This window comes from Aquarana catesbeiana, linkage group LG05, assembly GCF_042186555.1.
Source record: "Aquarana catesbeiana isolate 2022-GZ linkage group LG05, ASM4218655v1, whole genome shotgun sequence".
Classification (NCBI taxonomy): Eukaryota; Metazoa; Chordata; class Amphibia; order Anura; family Ranidae; genus Aquarana; species Aquarana catesbeiana.
The window spans coordinates 306,930,864-306,957,954 of NC_133328.1; the positions used below are offsets into that span (position 1 = coordinate 306,930,864).

A 27,091-nucleotide genomic window follows, 5' to 3' on the forward strand; every position below is an offset into this window, starting at 1 on the left:
GCTTAGGAAAGGCTACCATTTTTATTAAACGTATTCTCCCCATGTAAGTTATGTTAAAGTGTTTTCAAGCATCAAGGGCCGCTTTTATGGAATGTAGCAAAGGAGGAATGTTAACCTTGTATAAGTTGTAATGGTTTTTGGATATGGGTACTCCAATTTTGGATACAAAATATTTTCTTTGCACCAAATAAAGGGATAAATGTAATTTCAAGGTTGCGATGGTTAATTAGGTAGAGTGGTTTTGATTTGTCAAGGTTGATGGAATAGCCTAAGATTAAACCGAAGGATGTAATAAGGGACAATATGCTAGGCAGTGAAGATTCTAAGTGAGAAATATATAGAAGCAAGGCATCCGGGAAGATAAGGATTTTAATGGTTTTATGACCTATGGTTATATCCTGAAATGTGGGTTGTGATATTAGAAGGCGAAGAAGAGGGTTCAGTGCAAGGTTAAAAAAATAGGAGAAGGGGGGGGCAGGAGGCGGAGCCTAGCGGAGCAGACATGCATTGTTAGAGCTCCACACTGCTGAGGAGAGAAGAGAAGGACAAAGCGGAGCCTGCAGGCTCAAAAGGTATCCATTTGAACCTTTTTGCCCCTGGGAACAAACTGTGAAAGTTTGGGCAGGAAATATGGTACTGGGAGGAAACCGTGGCAGAAATAAAAATCACCTCACAAAGAGCTCACAGGCACTCACTGCAGCTGAAGCAGCTCCAGTCACCTCACAAGATACAGCATCAGGGCACTCTCACAGACAGAAAATGTCACAGCAAGACTCTCCATTTGAGTCAGATACAGAACAAATCCTCTCACAAACTTCTCCACAAGCCTCCTCAGCATCCCCAGTAATATTATTACAATTTGAAAAGATGCTTCATAAGGCTTTAAAACAAACCTCAGACCAAATAACAAAAAGCCTAACCAAAGAAATAAGAGAGCTGGGAAACCGCACCGCAGCCTTAGAAATAAAAATGGATAAAATTGAAATTACACCCCAAGAAAATATAACAGAATTGGAACAATTAAAAAAAGAGAATTTAATACTTCAAACTAAGCTCGAAGATTACGAAAATAGAGCCAGACGTTCAAACTTGCGCATAAGGGGAATACCTGAAACTGTGACAGACCTGCAATCTACTATTACTGCTCTATTACAAGAACTAAAGCCAGATATCCCTATTGAACATTTAGAACTGGACAGAGTACACAGAGCCCTCACAGCCGCCAAAAAGAAAGATGGACCCCCACGTGATATAATCACAAAATTTCATTATTACAGAACGAAAGAACAAATACTAATTGCTGCAAGAGAAAAAAAGGAACTTAATTTTCAAGGACACAATTATCAAATTTTTGCTGACCTATCCCAACTTACTATTACTAAAAGACGATCCATGAAACCACAACTAATGGAACTGCAACGCCACAACATTATGTATCAATGGGGCTTCCCCTTTTCAGTCAGATTTAACTACCAAGGTACAATTTACAGAAGCAGATCAGCAGATGAACTACAACAAACCCTTTTAAAATTAAATCTGACAGAACCCACAAGCAGCAACACTCCCACACGCAGAAGAATGGCATCATCTTCACCTTCAGGCAGCACCCAGAAAATTTCAGAACAAAATGGGAATCATCATTCTCACAAAAGAGGCCGTTATGCCACATCATCCATGGACCAAGAAGATTCAATGTACTGACATCCTAATTCCTGATATCTCTTCATTTATTATACTAAGAGATGGTTCTCTATAAAAAACCTGTATTTATAACTGAATGTAACTGCATTCTGATAGTCACACACTGTGTGGGATCATGTTACATTCCAGTTATATTTCTTATTACTTCTGATTCATATAGCCTTAGAATATATAAGTGAAATAAGGAAATTCTTGTTCAGTTATATATTATCAGGTAATAACAATAGATTTATTACTTTTTAGGACAAATATGTTCAATAATCCAGAAGTAATGGAAGCTTTTTCTTTCTTTTCTTAAAACAAATATATTATTACCTAACTAGTTCCTAGAATTATGTTTTTTTTTATTCTAATCTGAAGCAATACAGCCTCAATTTTATGAGTTAACATATCTAAACAGTTACATATGAATAAAATATGTAATTGTTTACTCTAAAAGGGTTCAAATCCCAAAATAATTCAAACTATCTTCATCAATACCAAAGTTATTAACAGTACCTTTCTAACTGAATTATTTAGCCTAGGGCAAGACTAACCATATACAACCACCCTGGAATAAATAATTTCAACAAAAACTATATTCTGCACTCCAATTAATGAAACATCATTTTGATGTCTTTTGACATAGCACTTCTCTCCTGTAAGCGGAAGATCCGTGTACCCCCATTAGCCCTCCTCATTCTCCCAACCATATTATGTGGGAGTGTGACGAAGGCACTTATTCCCCTGAGAGAGATATTTATTCTCTTTCACGGGTAAATTGTGATTACTTGCAAAAAATAATTTATACAATGTATCATCTAATCTCATATGTTTTTTGTTTACTCTTTACTCCAGAATTCACTGGTTTCTTTTCTATCTATTCATCTCTTCAGTCCACACAGGTTGATCTGCGCAGTCAGCTCTGCATAACAAAAAAGTAAGTCAAAACTATTTGATCTATTGCCATGGCACCACTGAATATACTTTCCCTGAATGTTCAGGGAATAAATGTCCCTCAAAAAAGGACCAAAGCCTTCCGTACTTTCCATAACAAGAAGGCTCACATAGTATGCCTCCAAGAAACACACTTCACCAAAGATTCTACTCCAAAATATATTTCTCCTTTTTATCAACAAATTTACACGGCTTCTGCCTGTACCAAGCAAAGGGGAACTCTAATTGCATTTCACCGATCCACACCATTCACCTTATCATCAGAAATTAAAGACCCAGAAGGTAGATACCTGATACTCATGGGTTATATAATGGATACAGCAATCACAGTGATTTCCTACTACGCTCCTAACAAACAACCTACACCATTCCTCTCACATATATTACAAGTGATTAATACACACAAAATAGGAACAGTGATAAGGTGTGGGGATTCAAACCAGGTCCTCCTCCCATTTCTAGATAAATCACCTTTTACACCATCCAAAATAACCTCTAGATTACCTTTTTCTCAACTTCTTTCCAAATACAATCTGGTAGATTCGTGGAGAGAAAGTAACCCAATGAAAAAGAAATTCACTTATTTCTCGCACCCTCATCAAACCTTCACCAGAATAGATCATATTTTTCTAACAATAGGAATGATACCAGAAATTATTGCATCAGATATAATTCCGATTCCGTGGTCTGACCATAATGCAGTATACACTACTATAGCCTCAGCCATACCAAAAGCGCATGACCCAACGTGGTACTTACCGGACATAATGCTCAAACACCCACTACATCAGATGGCCATTGAACAAGCTTTAAGGGAATACATATCAATTAATAATACAACAGACATCTCCCCAATAACACTGTGGGAAGCTCATAAGCCTGTCTTGCGTGGTACAATACAAAGACAAATGGCACTATTTAAACGGGAACGCAAAAATCTAGCAAAAAAACTAGAACTCAATTTTAATGCAGCCTACATATCATTTCAAGATAATCCATCTCAGAGTACAAAATCTCATCTGGAAAAATCTAGATTGGAATACGATCTATTTCTCACTGAGTCAGTTGATAAATCCCTCAAACGCTCCAAACACAATTTCTACATGAATACAAACAAACCAGGTACATATTTGGCTCGGGCATTAAATTCAACTAACAAATCTTTCAAACCAATACGTTTGAAATTATCAAAAAATGTTTACACTTGTAATCCAGTTAAAATAGTCCATAAATTTCACTCACATCTCGCAACTTTATACAAGACAAACAATGAATTTAATCCTACTGAGGCTGAATCCTTCTTCTCAAAAATAACCTTACCTGAGTTATCTCAGAATCAAAAAAGCAGTTTGGATGAGCCTATAACTATAGATGAAGTTGCTAACGCCATAAAAGACCTAAAACTTAACAAAAGACCAGGCCCAGACGGCTACTCGGCTTTATACTATAAAACATTCTCAGAAATACTCTCTCCCATTCTCACTGAAACTTTTAAGAAACTTCTAGATGGACATTCTTTTCGGCAAGAAACACTAATGGCAATTGTTTGTATGATCCCAAAACCCCTTTCTGATGATACTTCCTGTGTGAATTATCGGCCTATCTCTCTGTTAAACCTCGATATTAAATTATTAGCAAAAATAATAGCAAAACGCCTCAATAGCATTATAGGAAAATTAATACATAGAGATCAAGTAGGCTTCATGCCAAATAGACAGGCAGGCGATAATATACGCAGGGCAGTGTTATTGGCACATATTGCTAAAAAACGGAAAATCCCTTTATGTTTTCTATCTCTCGATATTAAGAGGGCATTTGACACAGTATCCTGGCAATATATGCAATATTCATTACAAAAATGGGGTTTTGGACCCCACTTTTTAACATGGATCAAAGCATTATATAATAAACCCAAAGCCTATATAAAATATGCTGGATACAAATCTGAAGCCTTTAATATCGAAAGAGGTACCCGACAGGGTTGCCCATTATCTCCCTTATTATTTGCCCTTATACTCGAACCCATGGCCCAATACATCAGAACAAACCAAACTATAACTGGCATTGAAGTAGGAGGTATTACACACAAATTATGTATATTTGCAGACGATATATTACTTTTTCTATCATCACCACAGGTCTCTGGTCCTAACTTAATACCAGCTCTTGATGGATTTGCAGCCCTATCCGGCCTTATGATTAATCCTAAGAAATGCCTAATGCTTAATATTTCCCGGCTAGGGCTGCACTCCCATTCACATGGGCAGAAAAATCAATCCCATATCTTGGAATTCATTTAACAGCATCTCATTCTGACTTATTCTCAACCAATTATCCTCCTGTATTAAGACAGATCACAAATCTAATAAAACAATGGTCGCAACTTCCTTTATCCTGGATAGGGAAGATTAATGCAATCAAAATGACTATTCTACCCAAATTGCTTTATCTATTCAGAGTCCTCCCTATTCCAATTCCTTCCTATTTTTTGAGAATAGTACAAAAAAGAGCAACTTCGTTTATATGGGGCTCTTCTAAACCACGTATACCTATACACACACTACATCTTCCCAAAAATAAAGGAGGCATGGGATACCCTAATTTTACTAACTACTACAGAGCAGCACATTTGGCCAGTCTGTCCAAATACCATGCAAAACAGGAAATCCCATTATGGGTATTTATAGAGGCTTCAGAAAATGACCCTCTATTAATATCAAATTTATTATGGCTTGATCCTAAAGACCGCTTTAAAATTCATAATCCCATAACTAAACACTTCTTATCTCTCTGGGATAAACTAAAAACCAAATATCAGTTACAATCTCCACACAATCCTCTCCTTTCTTTTATCAGAAATCCGGCCTTTTATCCGGCATGGATCTACCCAAATTCTTTTAAAGCTTGGACAACATCAGGCATTCAGACACTAAATGACTTCATAGCATCTAAATCATTCCTTTCATTCCCATCACTTAGAGAAAAATATGATCTACCAAACTCTGAGATATTTAGATATCTCCAAATCAAAAATTTCTATACACCATTCCTAAAGGGGGATACACCATTATCCCAATTATCCATTTTTGAATCAATCTGTACAAAAGATCCATTTGCTAAAGGTACAATTTCATCACTTTATAATCAATTATATGGAGTAGCAAATCTTAATAGACCCTCTTACGTTCAGAGGTGGGAGGAGGACCTGGGACGAACTTTAGAAGACACGGACTGGTCTAACATATGGCTCACATCTAAGTCATCTTCACCCAACATCTTAGCACTGGAGACAAATTATAAAGTCCTAACTCGCTGGTACCTTGTACCCGCTAGAGTGGCAAAATATTCACCTAATACCTCAGCTCTTTGTTTTCGAGGATGCCCAGAAATAGGCACATATTTACACATATGGTGGACGTGCCCAGTAATCCAAACCTTCTGGAAGGAAGTCTTCGTGATTGCATCTAAAATATTTAAAAAAATAATACAACCAGATCCATATTTAACTTTACTTAATCTAAAACCGGAATGGTTAACACTCTCTCAATTCAAACTTATGATCCAACTAATAACGGCTGCAAAACAAACAGTGGCCAAGGCATGGAAATCTCCTACATTGGTACTAGCAGAAACAATTCACAGAATGAATAATACAATGTCCCATGCTAAGATGGTAGCCATCGATCAAAATCAAATTCCAAAATTTGAAAAACTTTGGCATCCTTGGATAAAACAACAGTTCCTGTCAAACTTCAATGACTCTGTCCTGTTGCCATGGTAACAGATTAAATGACTTACAGAGACACCCATTCTAGGGCTTCAAAGAGAACTAAAAAGAATAATAAACTGACGAGCAGGACAACCTTGTGGACCATACCTCTACCTTTCAACCCTTTTTCTTCTTTTTCTTTCCTTTTCTCCACCTTACGATTAAAGCTCATTATCAGAATTTATTTGACCTATATACACTCTACTTGTAAACAATATGTATAGTAGGTATAAATCATTTAAATACCTACAAAAGTAACTAAGGAAATGATATATATCTTTAATTTAGGTTTACGTAAACCCAATGTTTAATATTTGAAATTTCATGATATTTACCTATATAAACCCTACTGTAAAACAATGAGCTTACTTTATAGATCCTTGTAAACTTACTTTATGTATCTTTACAACATTGTATACTCAATAAACTTCTTTTGACAAGGAAAAAAATAGGAGAAGGGGCATCCTTGCCAGTCTGTATTTTTTAATGTGAATTATTTGTATGTTTTTTTTTTTCTACATGATACTTCGATGCAACACATGTTGCAGTTTATTATACATGTACCTGTCTGAGGAGATCAGCATTGTATTTGCAGTTAAAAACTATTGTAATCAAAGTTGAGGTGGATACAATGTTACTCTTATTTATGATATGTTTCCCTTAGGCCTTTGCCTTTCTAAGATGTGCTTCTTTGTGTAGGCATTTGTGTAGACATTTAAAGCTGAAGTGTGGTCAAAGACTTTATTCGGGCATTATCTGCACTGGGTACCAATAGGATACCTCTAATAATATGTGCACCATTGGTGGGTTCACTTGCTGTGCAGCTCCTCCATTCAGAAAATATCTTGTTTTTTCCCCAAAGAATACAAGTAGTCCTATGATTAGATAAGGGGATTATGAATGTCATGATCTCTCTTTGCCCAGTCACTGAATGCCTTGTGTTCTTTGACTCCCCAAGTGTCACTATCACTTTATTGGTGACATCAATGTCAGAGGCTGTATGTAAGTAACATATTTTTTTCATGAAAAAAAAGCAGCAGCCACCAGTGGATACACATCATTAGAAGCACCTTAGAGGTACCTTATTGATACCTAGATAATTCGTCAATACAGTTTTTGCCCACATATCAGCTTTAAACTCAGTTTTAATTACTATTACTTACCTTGAACTTGAGGAAGGTTGGAGATGCCCTAAACTGTTTTCCTCGTGTACATTCCTATGTAATGCTGCCATTAGAAAATAAACTTTTATGATTTAGTATTTTTGGAGCAATGCTTATATTTGGGACTATATTACAAGCAGAGTGGAACCTGCTGGTGAAGTGCACCCATTTTTAGGCATCACAAAACTCCCATGCAGCTCAACCGAACTGTTGTGGGCACCATACTCAGATAAAAGCAAAGTCTGCCTGGGTGCATTAAAGGCAAGTACAGTAGATACAAACATTCCAGTGGAAGAGGCACTTGCAGGTCTAGCAGGTTGAAGCAACATAAAAAATTATATATATATATATATATATATATATATGGGAAGTACACCCCTCACATTTTTGTAAATATTTTATTATATCTTTTCATGTGACAACACTGAAGAAATTACACTTTGCTACAATGTAAGTGTACATAAGTAAATAAGTATGTAGTGAAAACAGTGTAAATTTGATGTCTCCTCAAAATAACTCAACACACAGCCATCATTGACTAAGCCTCTGGCAACAAAAGCGAGTACACTCCTAAGTGAAAATGTCCAATTTGGGCCCAATTAGAAATTTTCCCTCCCCGGTGTCATGTGACTCGTTAGTGTTACAAGGTCTCACGTGTGAATGGGGAGCAGGTGTGTTAAATTTGGTGTTATCGTTCTAACTCTTTCATACTGGTCACTGGAAGTTTAACATGGCACCTCATGGCAAAGAACTCTCTGAGGATCTGAAAAAAACAGTTGTTGCTTTACATAACATGTACTGTAACATACTGAAGCAGAGCATGATCCCGTCTTCAGAGACTGGGTCGCAGGGCAGTATTCCAACATGATAACGACCCCAAACACACCTCCAAGACGACCACTGTCTTGCTAAAGAAGCTGAGGGTAAAGGTGATGGACTGGCCAGGCATGTCTCCAGACCTAAACCCTAAACCCTATCTGTGGGGCATCCTCAAATGGAAGGTGGAGGAGCGCAAGGTCTCTAATATCCACCAGATCCATGATAGCGTCATGGAGGAGTGGAAGAGGACTCCAGTGGCAAACTGTGAAGCTCTGGTGAACTCCATGCCCAAGAGGGTTAAGACTGGCAAATAATGGTGGCCAATAAAATATTGCCACTTTGGCCCCAGTTTGGACATTTTCACTTAGGGGTGTGCTCACTTTTGTTGCCAGTGGTTTAGACATTAATGGCTGTGTGTTGAGTGATTTTGAGGGGACAGCAAATTTACACTGTTATACAAGCTGTACACTTACTTCTTTACATTGTAGCAAATTGTCATCTCTTCGGTGTTGTCACATGAAAAGATATAATAAAATATTTACAATAATGTGAGGGGTATTTTTTTTTTTTACTGCACATAGCAGAAAAAAAATGTATTTAAATGTATTTAAATAATAATGAATAATGAAAAATGAAAAAAACAACACCCTAATATATCGCAAAAGGAAAAATAAAAAAAAGTATGGCTTATAGAACAATGAACAAGGGCATGGGGAGGGTAAATTACACAAAGGTATGTAGCTTGCTAGACTGCAATCTACAATATAGCACTTTATTGCAGAATATCCTGTCATCCTTAATCAACCAGATCCAACACACACTGACAATATGGCTGCTGCAAGCCCACCTTTTATAGTGAGGGGGCTGGCTTGTCTAATTTTTTTTTTACAAATATTGTGGTGTTTTATTCAAGAGTAAGGACATTCACAAAAAAAAAGGTTGGTATACATTGACAGAGTAAGTAAGTCATATCCAATAACCACAATGATCTGGAAGTATTTAACAACTATCACAATTCCTGCATGTATATTACAACAGAGACCATACTCAAATAGTTTCTATGCATGGAATGTCAAGGGTTCAGATAACAGGATTACGTAGAGGAGAGGGTAATAATGATGTATAAAGGTCAGTCAGACAACATATTACATGTGGCTGCGTTTCCCAGTCATGTGTTCCATATTTTGCCATATTTGGCAAGCAACCTCTATGAATGTAAATCTCTTTCTTATATGAGAGAACACCGTTCACAGCTGAGATCCATTCCTGGAGTGTCGGTGGTGTGGCCTGAAGCCACTTTCTCGCTATGAGTACTCTAGCAATAAACAGTGTCTCCTGAAGAAATATTTTGTGAAATTTGTCCGAATCTGAATAGGGGAATATTTCCAGTAGACATTGTTTAGGGCATAATTTCAGAGGGGATCCCATCTCATCATGGATAAATTGCACTATGTGGGACCAATAGTCATGTATCGCCGGGCAGGACCAGAGAAGATGAAAAAACTTACTGGATGGACTTGCGCAACAGGGGCACAGTAAATTTTGGTCAGGTGTGTGTTTAGCCAGTAGGATAGGGGTAAGTATACTCTGTGGATAATACAGAGTTGTGTAAGACGGTCTGTTAGTTTCGTGGAGACCCATTTGCAGGTGTCCAATGCATCCTCCCATTCGTCGTCCTCCAGTCCCCCCACCTCCCCAGCCCAGCGGTCTTTTAATTTATAGGCGAGAGTAGTCGCTGCAGGAAGAAGTAGTGAATTGTAGAATCCAGAGATAAGTTTACGAGAGTCTAGTCCCAGTATGATATAAGAGATGTCTAGACGTTCTATGTTGGGGATAATGTTACCAAACTGGGCCTGAAGAGCATGGCGGAGCTGGAGGTATCGGAAGTGCATATGGTGGGGAAGGCCAAACTCTACCTTAAGTTGTTGAAACGATTTCAAGGCAGTGTCACAATAGACATCTGATAGATATCTGATACCTTGTTTAAGCCAGAGGGTATGTTCTGGTAGGGTCGTCAGTTCATTCAGAACAGGGTTATCCCACAGGGTTGTATGGAAGTGGGTAGGTGGTATCTGTAATTTTCGTCCCACTATCTCCCAAATTTTACAGTGATGATATAATAACCCTTTGCAGTCACCTGCTCCACGTGTGCCCATATTGCCTTTAAGCAGAATTTAAAATGGATGAGTCACCTCGTGGTTCTGAGGAGAGCATATCAGAGACAGGTATCGTTTTTTATCATGTTTATCAATATGAAAAAAATGGGACAACTGTGCTGCCAGATAATAAAGGTTAAAGTCGGGTAATGCAGCCCCCCCCCCCCCCCGGTCAGTAGGATTTTTTAGTGTTTGCCAGGACAGTTTATGTCGGCTTGTTCCCCATACAAAAGAATCAAGGAGAGCTTTTGAAAGAGGATTTTAAAATCTTAAGGGGCAAATAGGCTGGGGCATGCCAGAAGACATACAAAAACTTGGGAAGGAGAACCATTTTAATGAGGTTTACCCGACCCATTACTCCAATGGGTAATTTAGCCCAGGTTTGTGTTTTGGATTTTAAATTTGCTATTAGGGGCTCGATATTTAGCTTGGTGAAGTCTTCCGGTGAGCGGGTGATCACAATCCCAAGATATGTCATAGAACTGACTCTATGTAGTGAGGTGGAGGACTGAAGCTCTGTAGGGGCACTCACATCAATAGGGAGAATCTAGGATTTATCCCAGTTTATTTTTAGGCCGGAATATCTACCAAAGTGTTGAATAACTTTGAGAGCTATTTGTAAGGATGGGCCTGCATCTTCCAAATATAATAACATGTCGTATGCATATAGGCTAATTTTTTCTATCAGATCTCCTTGTCGCAGCCCAAAAACTCCTGAGTGTGTTCTAAGTGTGGAGGCAAGAGGCTCTACTGCAAGGGCATATAATAGCGGGGACAAGGGGCATCCCTGACCTGTGCCCCTGGAGAGAGGGAATGGGTCAGAGATTTTACCACTGACCAAGATCCTGGCGCGGGGGTTTTGATACAGGAGTCGGATCCATTTAATAAAATTTGGTCCGAAACCGAATTTTGCAAGGCACTCCCAGAGGTAGTCCCACTCAACTGAATTGAACGCCTTTGCGGCGTCAAGAGAAACTATCACCCTTGAACCCATTTTATCATGCATAGCCTGCATATTCATGTGGAGTCTGCGCAGATTATATGCCGTGTTTTTAGCTGGCATAAACCCAGTCTGATCTGGATGAATCAGCGTGAGGATCACAGTGTTGAGGCGTAACGCCAGGATCTTGGCCAGAATTTTAATATTATCTAATTGGAGAAGACATATTGGGCGGTATGATTCAGGAAGTTCTAGGTTTTTACCAGGTTTAGGTATTAATACTATACAAGCATCTCCCATAGAGGAGGGTAGGGATCCATGATCGAATATATAGGAGAACAGTTCATGGAGTCTGGGGATAAGTGTCTCCCTATAAGTAGTGTAGAATTCAAGGGGTAAGCCATCAGAGCCCGGCGCCTTGGAGGGGTTGAGGAGGGATATCGCCTTTGTAATCTCGTCAACAGTGATAGGGGCGTCCAATAACTCAATTTGGGATTGTGTAAGGGTGGGTAGTTCTATGTTTGCCAAAAAGGACCCTATTTCATCTGTAGAACTGTCAGTGGTTGAGGAGTATAGGGATGTAAAGAAAGAGCGAAATTCATTAACCACATCATCAGGGTCTGTTAATAACCCGCCATCAGTGGTACGCAAAGAGACCACCGTAGGGGGTTTGTGATCTAGGTTGGCTAAGTAGGCTAGAAGATGGCCCGCTCGTTCTCCACACTCATAATGCCTCTGTTTGGAGTAATATATTTTCCGTTCTGCTTTCTCAAAGAGAAGACTATTTACTACCCTTGTTTGGAGCTTTAGTTGGTCAGCAGTAGATGGGGAGGGACCATCAGTGAAAAGTTTCTCCGCCTCTGCGAGAGCCTGTTCAGTCTGTCTAAGTACCTGGGAAGAAGTCTTCCGATATCTAGCTATACGATGAGACAGGATCATGCGGGCATGGGATTTAAATGCATCCCAAATCACATCTAATGGAGCAGTATCTTTATTAGTCTGAAAAAAAAAGTCCTATTCAGCAGCAGCCTCCTCCAATGCGGGGACAACCGTCAACCAAAATGGATTTAGTTTCCAGTTGTATTGTGTAGGGGGGGAATTTAGTCAGAGGGTAATCCAATATGGGGCATGGTCAGAAAGAACACGTGGATTAAATCCCACCTCTCCTAGTAGAGGAAGAAGGGTGTGGGATATTAGGATAAGATCTATGCGTGACATAGCATTATGTGTGGTGGAAATCGCACTGTTTTGGCCATCAATAGTGCAACACCTCTAGAGTGCGCAGAATAGGAGGCCTGGTATATCCAACCCAACCATGGTTTTTTAAGTGCCAATTGGAGATGGTCCGTAAGGTGAGTCTCCACTAGCACCATGAGGTCCGCCCTTTGTGTTTTAAGGTATGTTAATACTGCATTTCGTTTAGACTTTGCTCTAAGACCTCGCACATTCCATGTAATACATTTCAGATCAACCATGATGACAGGTAATAAATTGTTATTTGTCCAACAGCTAGGGCTCTGGTCCCTGTATCCTGGGTCATCCCAAAATCAGGAGGGGTCATACCAATGACTCCAGGACACAGGGTGAGCCCATAAGGACAGTGCAGTACAGGCCAGAATGACTCTGACCGTCCAATAGTATTTATGATTCCTTTGCAATGTATAGCATTAATATACTCATTGAAACACCAGTGGCTATCATTTTCATGCATATAATATGTAAACTGAACAATAAACCAAAAACTGAACCTTAAAGAATAAAAAAGAAAAAAAATCCAAACTAAAACACTAGCCTGTCCGGGTAGGCAATGCACCAAGTATAAAACAAGTGCAGGTTGCTGAAGCCGACCAGGCCAGGGAAACCATGCTTGTGCCACGTGACAAACGTTACATTCAAAAAATGGAAAGACGGGATCCGTGGGGATTCCCGCACCTAGTGGGACGATTAATCGCTGCAAAGCGGACAGCAGCAGTAGGAGCGAGGCTCCTGGTCTGGGATCTCCAGGATAGTATAGGCTGGGGAGATGCTCTGAGTATAATTGTCTGAGTCCATGTACCAGATGTCATACCGGGTATTAGCTTGCCACAAAAAATATTGAAATGTGAGGAATTCACATCTGCCCAAAGAGATCGTATACATGCCAGGGGGGGAAATAAGGATAGGGGGCTGTGTAATTAACAAACGAATTTTGCAATGAGGGGATGCAGCGCCAGGAGAGAAGCACAATAAGGGGGGAGGGGATAGGGGAAAGTTGCAGCATGTTCAAATATAGAGAATGCAAATTGCATAGTTACAGTACCGTATGTCCCCCGAAGTTAGCCAGGTAAGCAAGAGCATGGGCATCAGGCATGCCCTCCTCCAGGCGCTGCTTTATTTTCCAACCAGATTAGGACAGCCTCCGGTGTATCAAAGAAATGCGCTCTATCCTCTTCAACAACACGTAGTCTGGCCGGAAAAAGCATAGCATATGAGTAATGGCGACTCCTCAGCTGATGTTTAACTTCCATGAATTGGGCCCTCTTTTTCTGAACCTCCGCCGAGAAATCCGGGAACACTTTAATCTCGCTGTTCTTAAAGGGACTATTACCCTTTAGCCTGGTGAGGCGCAAAACAGTGTCTCTGTCTCGGAAGTTCAGCAGTTTAGCGATGAGCGTGCGTGGTGGTGCACCTGGAGGCTCTAAGACTCGCGCTGTATCCTCTGCAGCTGCGTCTGAAGAGGGAGAGGTACCGGCGCCATTTTCTTCCCCAGCTTCTTTATCCCCATGCTTGTATTTGGCCAGCTTTGCAGTCGAATCAGCGGCTTTTTTTGTCGGTAACATGACCTCCGAGTGCAGGGGAGTCCAGGTATCCGATGCAGGGTAAGTGTTTTAAGTGATTAGCCCCAGGATATTAGGATTCGGATATCGGGCAAGCAGAGCTCCCGTTCAGTGTGTCCTACACCATGCCGATCCAGGCCACGCCCCCTGGCTTGTCTATTTTACAATATTGGTTCCCATGGACTTATCTAATCAAGGACCAGAGTTATGTGGTGCCTTATGGATTCAGGTACAAATTTTCAGCCATTAATTCTGAGGGCCTCATCCCTTATACCTAATAGTAGATTAACTTAATGCACAGATGTGATTTACATTTTAATGGACAACATTGTTTTCAGGCAACTATTTGTAAAGCTTTACAGTTCTTCACATGTTTATGGGCAGTAACATCAGTTACTTTTCACTGATTAGGGCAACTGGTGATTACAAGTCTCATAGATTTTAGTTAAATATTATGCAACAGTAATAAATGATTTGCTTCATCTGCAATGTAAAAGTCTTAACGTGCCTTTTCAAACTAGTTTCAATGATTAAAAGCAGTGCAACTTTAAAAAGGGGTAATTATGATGTGCCAGGGCAGCAATGTGGAACAATCTGGACATGACTGATGATAGGAATCCACAGAGCTGTTGTCAGTACATGCTTCTATTGTTCCATTGGAATGTTGCCATGTATGAAGATTAATAAGAAAAACATTTATGCAGATTTAAATTTTAACAATACCAAAAATAATTTAGTAAGTAAAAGTACTGTTTTTATGACTTAGTACAACAATCTTATGACACAAGTGTGCTGTAAATTCTTAAAACTTTAATGTTGCTGATGGGAACAAAATAATATATGTCAAAGCGATTGCAAAGTTTCACAAACATATCTGTACACCTGCTGAATCAGGCATGAGATGTTGCAATCTATATAAAATATATGTACACAAACATTTTGTTGGTCATTGATAGAGCAGGAATGAATTAGAACTCCTATCAAGTTTTTCTTGCTGTATCTTTCAAAGCAAGGTAGATTCATTTGTTTGACCATTGTTACTGAGACCAAGTGTGGTGGGAAAATCCAAAATGGGAAATTCAGGGACAACTTTTGGGAAAAAAGGGACACCTTTTTTCAGTAAATACTGTCTAAGAAAACAATTTGCCTCACTTTGTAGTTTTATTTCTCATTTTCTGTTGCATCTCAAGGACAGACAGTAAAGATGAATCTCCCCCTTCTTTACTATATCCAAAACTTTAAAACATTCTTTGGCTATACATTCACTTTAGTATTAACAACACATTTGTAAACTACATACAAAATTAGAGCTATTTTTCTATCCATACTTATACCAGCAATGTGCCTATAACCCAGGTTTATCATAAAAAAAACCCTATAATGCAAAATCTAATAAATACTAATTTCTAGAACAATACAAAAATGTTATAAATACATCTCATTCCAGTTATTAACCACTTAATCCAACACCAAACAATTAGATGCTGGATTCTGGTATCATGTTTAGATGTAAAATGTATTTTGATTTAATCAAGCATATGGTCTTATTCTATAGAACAGTAAAAAGTGCAGTAACCCAATACCATAACTGATTAGATTTCAGATTAATATGTTCAGATCAGTGAGGCTTCTAAATAGTTTTTTTATAGATTACTTTACTATGCACATTACACATTGTCTTACTAAATATGCTTGATAGAGTAGGATAGTAGGATTTCTCAATTACAAGGCAAATATAATATCCCTTACCTTGAAACTGTGTAAATTTGATGGTCCCCATTCTTTCTCCATTTCTGAACACAACTTGCCCCTGAAAGGAAATGTTTAGAATGTTTAGAAAAATTAGGATTTGGTTTTAAAATTATTAGCTTTTATATAGGTTTTTATTTTTTAAACTTCGTTGGTCTCTCAAAAAGAAGTGCAATGTAATTATTGGCTGATAAGTAATGTTGAAACACAAATGTTTATTTGCAACCAAACAATTGAGTACTGTATGTGATATGTTTTTATTTGCAATAACAGTTATTTGTCTGGGCAAGCTTTTTGAAAGATCTACTCTCTTCCTCAGCTCAAAGCAATAGTTTACAGTGTCATTTCTGTACATTGTGATTTAGCTGAAAAATAGCAGTGATTTCCATGAACCAAAAAAAAAAAATCCCTTGTCTTTTATTTTGTTGTCTATGAATTCATTTGAAGAGTAGCACCAGCTGCAGTATGCAAAATCAGCACAAAAGAAGTAGGAATTCGCTGCCATTTCCCTCTTTTTTTTTTGTCTCACCAATAGACTTCTAAGGTCCTCTAATGAATAACCTGCACCCACTCTGCCACTCATACAAATACATGACTGTGCCAAGATTGTCTGTGTGTAATCACCATGTTTTACTCACAACTTAACACTCACATACACAAGTGTTATGTGTTACTGATTGACAGTATGGCTGAAACATTTATCCTGCCAAACATCAACATTAGTGCAACATTTTATAGAACTTGATTTTAACATAAAATACAGTGGTTCACGAACTTCATTTGTTTATATATACAGTAAAATTATGAAATGTATGTAGGCAAGAAGATTTTAAAAAAGCCGCCAAAGATTTATATTTTAGACTCAAAGATCGAGGCTATAGCAATGTTTGCCTAAAAAAAGCGTACAATAGGTTAACCCAAAAGGACAGAAATGTTCTAATCTTTTCTACCAGATCTCACAAGGAATCTGAATGTGTGAGAATAATCACTCGTTATTCTAATCAACATCAACAGATTAGACGAATTGTTGGAAAATTCTGGCCTCTTTTGTCAGCAGACCCAACTCTAAAGAAATATGTAAAAGATTTTCCAGAAATCACATATAGACGTGCACCGTCCCTGAAAGACCATCATCTTGTTCATAGCCTTTTTGATACATCGAGCCCAGTTAAGCCGAAAAGCCCAGGTACTTTTTCATGCGGACATTGTGATGTTTGCCCATTTTTGATCAACAGTTGTGATTTTATGCTTCCTGATGGCCGTACCCATTCTATCAAATACAGAGTCACCTGCCAAATGCTGGGAGGGTCTACCTAGCTAGATGCCTGTGTGGAGGCTTCTATATAGGGAAAAATAAGCGCCCGGTTTTTAGGTGCATTAGAGATCACATCAAAGCCATTCATAAGTGCAAGATGGAGACATATGGGCATGTACCATCATTTCAAGCCAAACATGATAAAATGTATGGCTTTGGAACACATACCAATACATGTTAGAGGGGGAAGTATAGATAAAACACTGCTAAAACTTAAGGCTCGGTGGATTTATAATTTGAAAGCCACAGAATTTCCTGGTTTTAACGAAACTCTGAGTTTCAAGCCATTTTTATAATATCATGTTAATCAACCTCCCCCCTCTGTCCCACTTATGGGGTAGTTTTATTTAGCCAATTGTTTTTATTTTTTATTTTTCTTCACTCTTTTTCCCCCCCTTTTTCCCCCTTTCCCCTTCCTTATATTTTCCATTTTCTTTTCCTCATTCCCCGTGTTCATGTGAATTGATTTAAGTATTACGATCATATGCTTTTTTGTACTAGATTTAGATTTTTTACTGTAAATATTGCACTGTATATTCAAGTATATGAAATCACATTAATAATAATTTTTATTTGAATTATGTATTCATTGTCCACCTTTTTCTTTGTGGGTTACTCTTATGTGGTCATCGGTCCCACATCCTCTATTTTTGGGATCTTGCCACCTCTAGTCCTGATATGGCTGCCGTTGTATGGGGCCCCCCTCTGGGGTGTTGGGCGCATTTGCGACCATATGGATTTCTCTCCCTCTAGCCATTTGATTTGCCTGCAGGGTGTGTTTTGCTGGGGAGGGCTGTCCCCTGATGCAAAGACTGGTTGGTTTTTCTCTTCATATCGTTGCCTCTGGCCACGCCCTTCACTGCCTGCCACTAGGCCGGTTAGTGTAGTTTGAGAGACCATTTGGAGCTCACACGTGCGTGGTGGTGCCATCACGTTCGCATTTGGTCGGTAACGTCAGATGCCGACCAAATGGAGGACACATTTAAGCCCGCTTCTCAGGCAGCACCATTGCCAGAGACGTACTACTTACTTTTGTTCACAAGGTAAAAACTCTTATTGCCTTACATATACTCTCTTGTTCAAATTGTATGGTCATTCAAGATTGGACTGTTTCAGACATTGCTGCTCTTTAATATACCATTATTCAACTAGTCCTATAGATGCCCTTTGGCTATTTCTGGCTAATTAGGTGTTCCTATTGTGGGCTCTATATTTACTGTTCTCAAAAATATTTTTTCTATAAATTGTACCTTTCAACAATTCTCATTCCGTCCTTATCTATCACTATATCCCCCCTTTTTTATGTAGATATCAATGATTTAATTTTTTCTGTGAACAGATTGGGACAGTAGTCTGGTGTACCTTGTGGTACAGTTTTATGAAATCTAATCTTTAAATGGATATTTTTACAATTAATTCTGATTATTGTGGTTCATTTGCCAATATTCCAAAATACTTCTTTTTTCAGTAAAACTCTTATGCAACGTACACACAATCAGACATTCCGACAATGAAATCCTGTGATTTATTTCCGATGGATGTTGGCTCAAACTTGTCTTGCATACACACGGTCGCACAAATGTTGTCAGAAATTCCAATTGTCAAGAATGTGCTGACGTACAACACACATCATTCCCTAATTACCATGATTGTAATATGCTGTGAATGTCCCCTTTGTCCTCATGCATGCTGGAAGTTTGTCCTTCATGCATATTTGCCTTCACTAACCTCCCCAGCATGCTATCCTGAGCCCATACACACCTAGCCTAGTCACTTAACACTGTATTTTGTCAGCTCCATAGTAGTGCTTTACACTAAACACCCCATAAAATGTGTACAAATGTTATTTGTGTGCTTAAATTCAGGCAGCGTGCAAGAGGCTTTTTTTTGGGGTCCCAAAATCATTTGGAACCCTCCCTCCCCCCCAACCGCTAAGTCAACCGATACCAATCCTCTATCTGCTGACTTTGCCAAATCCATACACACTATACCTACCTCTTTTGTGGTCATATTTATGGATGAATTCACCAAAGCATGTAGTGAAAGGGCCTGCCTGAATACTTTCAAATGGTACTGTTTAAAGTTTTGTTCTCCTATTATCTTGATAGGTAATTGCAGAATGTAAAAATGTGCTTCAATTTGTACAGTGTGTATTTATATTTTTGTATTATTTTTTTTTTTTTTCTTTTTCAACCACTCAGTTTACTTTAAGTAATGAGACAACCATCAACTTTTCCATTCATGTACGTCTCTCTTTTCCTTCACATCACTGTGGCTGGAATAAATTTTAAATTGACAGGGAAGGGGGAGAACCGATACAAATCTCACATGATGTAACATTCTTCCTAACAAACCCCTCCCTTCTTTCTCTTTACCCACCCTTAACTGTATAAAAAAGAACAAAATAAAAAAAAAAAATAAAAAAAAAGAGAACAACCTTTATTGTATTATCTCAAAAGCTCTTTTACCTTAATGGTTTACTCTATTTCATCTCCCCTCCTCCCCCCCCTCCCTTATTCCCAGGTACAGATACTTCCCCCTGAGTATAACTCTACTAATACCTAATATTTTCAGCGTAGCTCCATATTTTTTTAAACTCTCTCCAACTCTTCCAATTATCTTTGCTTCCCTCACCCCCTTCTTCCTTGCTACCATAAAACCTCTCCATGGTATAGGTTTCCTCCACGGCATTAATCCACTCCCATATCTGTGGGGCTTCTTTTTCTCTCCAATTTTTGGGTATTAATTTTTTGGCTGCATTGATTAAATGAGGCACCAACGAGGCTTTATATTGTTTCTCACTATCCTTAATGCCGTGGAAGAGCACCAACCATGGCTCTTTTTTTACCTCCTTTCCCGTAATTTTTTGGACCATACTCAAAACTTTTTCCCAAAATTTTTGAATCTTCGGGCATTTCCACCAAATGTGTGCCATTGTACCAATTCCCCCACATCCTCTCCAACATTCTGCTGATGTTTCTTTTTGGTACTTACTGGCCCTCTCTGGTGTTATGTACCACCTCACTAAACACTTATAGTTCATTTCGGTTGTTTTTACATCTATCGCCGAGGTGTGGGTAAGGTTCATAATCTTTTTCATCATGCTGAAATCAACCAGTGTCCCCAAATCCTTTTCCCATTGTTTGATATATGTGGGTTTCTCTATTTCATCTTCAACTAATAATAATTTATATAGTTTTGATATGGTATTTTTTGTGTTTTCTAACGTGCATAAATTTTCTAATCCCGTCAATTCTTCTCCTGATCTTATGGGTTGTGGTAGTTTTCTAATAAACCTTTCTAACTGTGCATATCGCCATTCGTTGATCACCCATGTTTCAGTATCTTGTTGCAACTCGTGTATTGTTTTAATTTTCCCCTCTTTCATTATCTCTCGTAATTCCACCTTATCTTTCTTTATCCATTTCCCCCCTATACTCACTCTCCCTGGTGCAAAAAACTCATTGTCATTAACTCTTATAAGTGGTGAATTGTAAGTCTTATTTAACTGTTTATAGGTTCTATTCCATACCCTAATTACCACCCGTGTTAACGCATGTGTATTTTCGCCTATCGTTCTGTGTTGGGGGGGATTCCAAATAATTACCCCTAGCTGTGCTTTACTATAAAATTTTTCCAAGTTTACCCATCTTTTTTCCTGATTATCCCTTACCCATTCTATCGCTCGTGACAGGATTATTGCGTTACAGTATTTTTCAATATCCGGTGCCGCCAGACCCCCATTCTTTTTTCCTTTTCTTAGCGTCTTTAAAGATACCCTCGGTTTTTTATTTTTCCAAATAACGTTTGTTAATATTGTTTTAAGTTTTTTGAGGTAATATATTGGTAGATCTATAGGTAGCATTTGGAATTTATAAGTAATTTTTGGGAGCAGGGACATTTTTATGGCGTTTATCCGGCCTATCCAAGAGATTGGTCTGTTCTGTATTTTTTTGCCCTCTTTCCTTATTTCATCCAATAGGGGGATATAGTTCACTTTATAAATTTTATTCAGGGAGTTAGCTAGTTTTACGCCTAAATATTTTATTTCTTTTTTCCATGAAAATTGGAAATTCTTCCTTAAATTTTCCTCTTCTGTTTTTCTTAGATTTATGTTTAGGATTTCAGATTTTCCCATATTTATCTTAAAATTTGAGAGCTCTCCATATTGTTCTATCGTTTTAATTAATTTTGGCAGGGTACATTCTGGTTTAATTATATAGAAGAGCACGTCGTCGGCAAATGCCGATAACTTGTGCTCTTCCTTGCCCACTTTTAATCCTTTAATAGCGGGGTCACTTCTTATTGTTGCAAGAAAGGGTTCTAATGATAAGATAAAGAGTATCGGGGACAGGGGGCACCCCTGCCTTGTCCCTCTCCCCATTTCAAAAGTTTCTGAAATTGCCCCATTAATCCTAATTGCAGCTTATATTTTTGTATTATGACACTTCTTACCTGTCCAGTGGGCTGCCAATAGTGTAAGTAAGGAGGGGCTGGCCAAAGTAACACACATTATTTATGCATTCAGCTCTCAACCAAGTGGAGAGGGTTACCTATCCAAAACATCTCTCCTCCCCTAAAATTTTTACAATGGGCCATCAGAGGGGGTGAGGAATCAGATAAGCGTACCTTCATTTTTTTTTTATAAATACTCCTTCAAATAAGCATTATACTGATGTTGGCCAAGAATGTTTGTGTCTAATCTGCTTGCAATGTTATGTGCAAAAGTACTAATTTATTTTTTTTCTTGTTTCACTCCACAGTTTCCTTCAACGTCACTGGAATGGCAGACTGTCGCTTCCCAATTTTCCCCATCGGTGGGACTTTCCCAACTGTGGAGGGGCAATTGATGGGAAACACATCCACATAGTACCACCCCCCAACTCAGGGTCATACTATTACAACTATAAGGGGTTTAATAGTATAGTGATGTTGGCGGTGGTCGGCGACATACGAGTTTCTCTATGTGGACATGGGGAAGAATGTCCGGATGTCGGATGGTGGAGTCATCGCCAAGACCGAGTTCTACAGATGACTCCAGAGTGGTGGCTTGAGATTGCCACCTCCAGAAGACAACGTGGCTGGTCTGCCATTCGTCTTTGTCGCTGATTAATCGTTTGGGCTGGGTGATCACCTGATGCGGCTGTTCCCCATGAGGACCCTCACCCCGGACCAGAGGGTTTTTAACTACCGGCTGGCCAGAGCCAGAAGAGTGGTGGAGAATGCTTTCATGATAATGGCAAGCCAGTTCCGCCTATTCCTTACACCAATCAACATGGCGGAATATAAACTTAACCATATAATCCTTTCATGCTGCATTCCCCACAACTTTTTAGGGGGAAATTGAATGAACTATGTGGCCTCAGTTGGGCCTGAGGCTGGATTTCAAGACCAAACCCTGACGGCGCTTGAAGCTGGCCATCCTGGCTTGCCCCCAAAGCGCCCGCGAGGTCCGTCTAAAATATATGGAGTACTTTGCGGGTAGGGGGCCATTGATATGCCAGAAAATGTTTAAGAAACATTTTTTAAATAAATTTGTATTTTAAACTGAAAAATATTTCCTTTGATTTACTGCTTGTGTTTCTTTTAGCTGTCTCCTAGGTTATCCAATGGGCTTATTTTTTGGCCATTTTTTTCAATAGTGCAAACTTATTTATTTGATACATGAGGTGACAATCTCTTCTTCAGCTAACTATTATGTTTGGGGTCTACTACACACACACCTTGTTTTTGTTGTTGATGTATGTAATGCATTAATGCTAAAAATATTCTTCATTTTCTGCACCATTGATTAATTTTTTTTGAGTGACGAAAATGGCCTGATTGTTGCAAATTATAAAGCACCGTGGGTGTTATTTACTGTAGGAAAATCCACTTTGCACTACAAGTGCACTGCAAAAGTGCACTGGAAACTGCACTGAAAGTGCACTTGTAGTGCAAAGTGGATTTTCCTTTAGTAAAAACCCCATTGTCACTGTAAACACCAACTTACTCCAAAAACTGCTATTGAGCATTGAAAGAAGAAGCCACACATTGATATATAAAAGTATACACATTTTTACTCTGCACATTCACATGTGCGTTTAGAAAAGGGTTTTTGAACAAACCAACAAATTTATAGAAGAATTTTTTTTTTTTAGACATTAGAAATATCCTTTTTTTGTGGTAAACAGGCATGTTTTTAAAACCATAAAACAATACACAACTCAGGAACTTACAAAATTCAACTTTGATAAATTGAAGGCAATATCAGACATTAGTATGTCCAAACTGTGTTGATCTTGCCTTCATCAGATGGGGTGATGTCACCCCTGTGAAAGCCAAATTTTGAAGATGCACACAAATTGAGAGTCAAAATGGGGATTTACCTCCTGATCCCATGCCTAAGGTCAACATGTGCTATCTCCCATCATGGGGGATCAATGGACGTGTTTTGGGGGTACAACCCCTTCCTCTCGGCTACTTGAGTTGCGAGGAAGGGGTTGCACCCACAAAACGCGTACATTGATATCCCGTGATGGCAGATAGCACATGTTGACCCGGTGGGGGAGGTTATTTATGGAAGGCAAATCCACTTTGCACTGCAAGTGCACTTGAAAGTGCAGTCGCTCTAAATCTAAGGGGTAGATCTGAAATGAGTGGAAGCTCTGCTGATTTTATCATCCAATCATGTGCAAGCTAAAATGCTGTTTTATATTATCCTTGCATGTCCCCCTCGAATCTACAGCGACTTTACTTCCAAGTGCACTTTCAGTGAACATTCACGTGCACTTGCAGTGCAAAGTGTATTTTCCTTTAGTAAATAACCCCCACTGTGTGCATCTTCAAAATTTGGCTTTCAAACTTTTTATAAAAATTAAGAAAAATAAAAACAATTATTAAAATGTTGGTGTGTTTTATATTCTGCCTTAAACATCAATGATGTTTTGAGTCTTTTTTCCACATCATTGATGTCTTCCTTGATCTTCTGTAAATCCCTATTGCACACCATGATCTCCCCGATGAGGATGTGTGCACTTGCATGTGTTTCTTCTTCCACAACATCCACATCACCTAAAAATAAAAAAACACACCATATATTAAAAATATGCAGGCATACATCTATTACCTGAAGCTGTGGTCTCAGACACTCACCTGTTGTGGTCACTATTCCCCCCACTTCATAAACCTCTCCTTCCTCCACATCCTCAGGTTGTGGTGTGCTGAGTTTCCCTTCTTTAGGAGGTTGTGTGTCCCTGGTGTCCTCTGATGTCCTGAGTCTTTTCTCCCCTTTGTGAATAAAAAAATTGTATACTTAGCACACAGATATTTGAGGGCAGAAATAGGAATATGAAACATCGCTTGGAAGTGTCATACAACTGTCTTTTTTGGCAGAATTCCAAACTGAAGACATGATTTTTTCCCTTTCTTCAAGCTGGAATACTTACCTTTTTTGGTAAAGTTTCACACATGGAGACACCCCTAGTATCCACTGGAGCACCTGTGTGGGACACCCTACAAAGTTTGTTCTGGTGTCCCATACTAGTGCTTCCGCGTCCAGATGTGTAAACAGCTGCTGAGTGTCCTCTCCTTACACTGACTCAAGTTTGCATTTCATTCTAGTTACAAACCCATCTAGACAACAATGTCATAAACTTCTTGGAATACAAATAATCCTGAACAAATGTAGTGAACCTGTATCTGCCAAAAACATCGTAGTGGGCAAACGAACAATGTTTACTAGAAATGATTACTGTGCCCACAAACCTGAAAGTTGGCATTTTAAACTGTACAACAGTAAAGAAAAGCACATGGAGCTACATGCAAGTAATAATAATAATAGGAACACTCGACAACTACTTACTTTTTTGCAGAACTTTCTTGATCCTTCTGTACAGATCATGCTCCCTCAATTTCAGGTCTGACCAGAGTTTCCTCAATTGATCCTTGGATCATCATACCCCAAAATTCCTGTGCAGACTTTTCACAACTTTAGTCATGATCTTGGCCTTTCTCATTTGGGTTTGGGTACGGTCCATACTTCCCATCATAGTCGGCCCTCTTCAAGATGTCCACCATCTCCATCACCTCTACAAAGGACATATTTGAGGCCTTAAATCTCCTCCAGGATCGGGATGTTTGTGGCTCCAGGCTTTTGTCGTTGCTGCTGCTGCTGTCTGTATGCACTTGTTCTTTCTTCGCCATGTGCTCTCCCACTGCGCTGAAAGAGAAGGGGCGGGTAATATACTAGATAGAAGGTCAGGGGCGGCGGAGTTTCACATATGCGCAATGTATATAAAGCGTAACACGCATGCGTCATACGTACAATCTGTGAGCGGAGGAAGGAGTAGCGGAATTACCGAACGTGATAACAAAGGTACAATTTTAACTTGGGCCTATACTGCTTATAGATTGAGGCCTATATTGGGACAAGAAGATTAGGAGAGTTTAGCCTGACATTAGGGTTTTTGTCTTGTGTTGTGTCTTGCAGAGAAAATGGATCTATTAAATGATCAGGACTTTATTCCCATATTCAGAACCCCTCGGAACCCCCCCCAATCTTTAAGAGGACTATGCCTGCATGGCAGCCTGCAAAATGCAGGAAATGGAGGAGGGCCAACGCCTCTTCTGTGAGGAAGTTGTCTTACAAGCCATAAATAAGGGGTTGGGGGCGAACTCACAAGCCAAAGCCAGGTTTGTGAGTTCGACCATCGTCCTCCTCCCCCTCCTCCACCTCCTGCCACAACTCCAACACCAGAGCCAGAGCCTGGAAGCAAGCCTGGAAGCAAGCGTGGAAGGAAGACAAGAGAATGATGGCCTCAGTTCGGTCTGGTCTGACAAAAGACGTAGGCTGTTGTAAAACCACAGCCTGGGGACATATATGTCATCTGCTGCTGTTCATGGTCTCAAACCGGATTGTGCTCACTATTATATGGACTCCTCATGCTACCAATTTTGGCTGTAAAATAGTTGATGTGTGCCCTGGGATACAAAGGCTTCGCCAATTTCACCAGTTTAGCCAGCGTTACCTTCCTCTTTATTTGGTTATGACCCATAATAAATGGCAATTTTTTTTCACAAATACTTGCCTATGTGTTTTACTTCAAAGACAGTTTTGTTTGTGAGTAGGCAGGTACATTTCAAAAATACAATGTCAAATTAACAAGGGACACCAACACCAAACAACCTCCTTGAGGTTAAAAAATACAAGTCAATAATGGTGTTGTGATAACTTGACACACAAAACGAAAAAAAAATATTATGGAGATCAGTAGAAAAAAAATATATAAAAAAAAACCAGAAGATCTTCATAAAAACCAAAAGTAGATCGCTAAAAAAAAAGGAGAACTTTATAAAAAAAATGGAGATCTTCATAAAAAAATAAAGAAAAAAAGATCACTATAGAAATAAATTCTAAACATTATTATGGAGATCTGACGAAAAAAATAACAAATATTATTCAGGAGATCACGAGAAATAATAAAGAAATCAGTTTGTCAAAACTCTGTGTGAATATCAGCAGCAAATCAACTTTATAATTCTAGCATTATAAAGAAGAAGAGAATGCGCTGCATTGAAAGATTAAAAAAATTCCTGTGTGACGAATGTGTTATCTCCATTACGAATGCTAGTTTTACCAGACCGAGCGCTTCCGTCTTGTACTTGAGTCAGAGCATGCGTAGAATTTTGTGCGTTGGAATTTACGAGAACGGATTTTGTTGTCGGAAAATTTGAGAACCAGCCCTCA

At 39.0% G+C, this 27,091-nt stretch overlaps 1 protein-coding gene across 2 annotated transcripts in view; it reads right to left on the reverse strand.

Annotated features, from left to right (window-relative positions):
- Window positions 1-27,091, reverse strand: part of GABBR2 (gamma-aminobutyric acid type B receptor subunit 2) — a 982,804-nt gene that overhangs the window by 334,300 nt on the left and 621,413 nt on the right. For both annotated transcript variants that reach the window (XM_073630834.1, XM_073630835.1), the window contains exon 8: window positions 16,050-16,110. In XM_073630834.1, coding sequence (XP_073486935.1) covers window positions 16,050-16,110 — 61 coding nt within the window. The remainder of the gene's footprint in view (window positions 1-16,049; window positions 16,111-27,091) is intronic.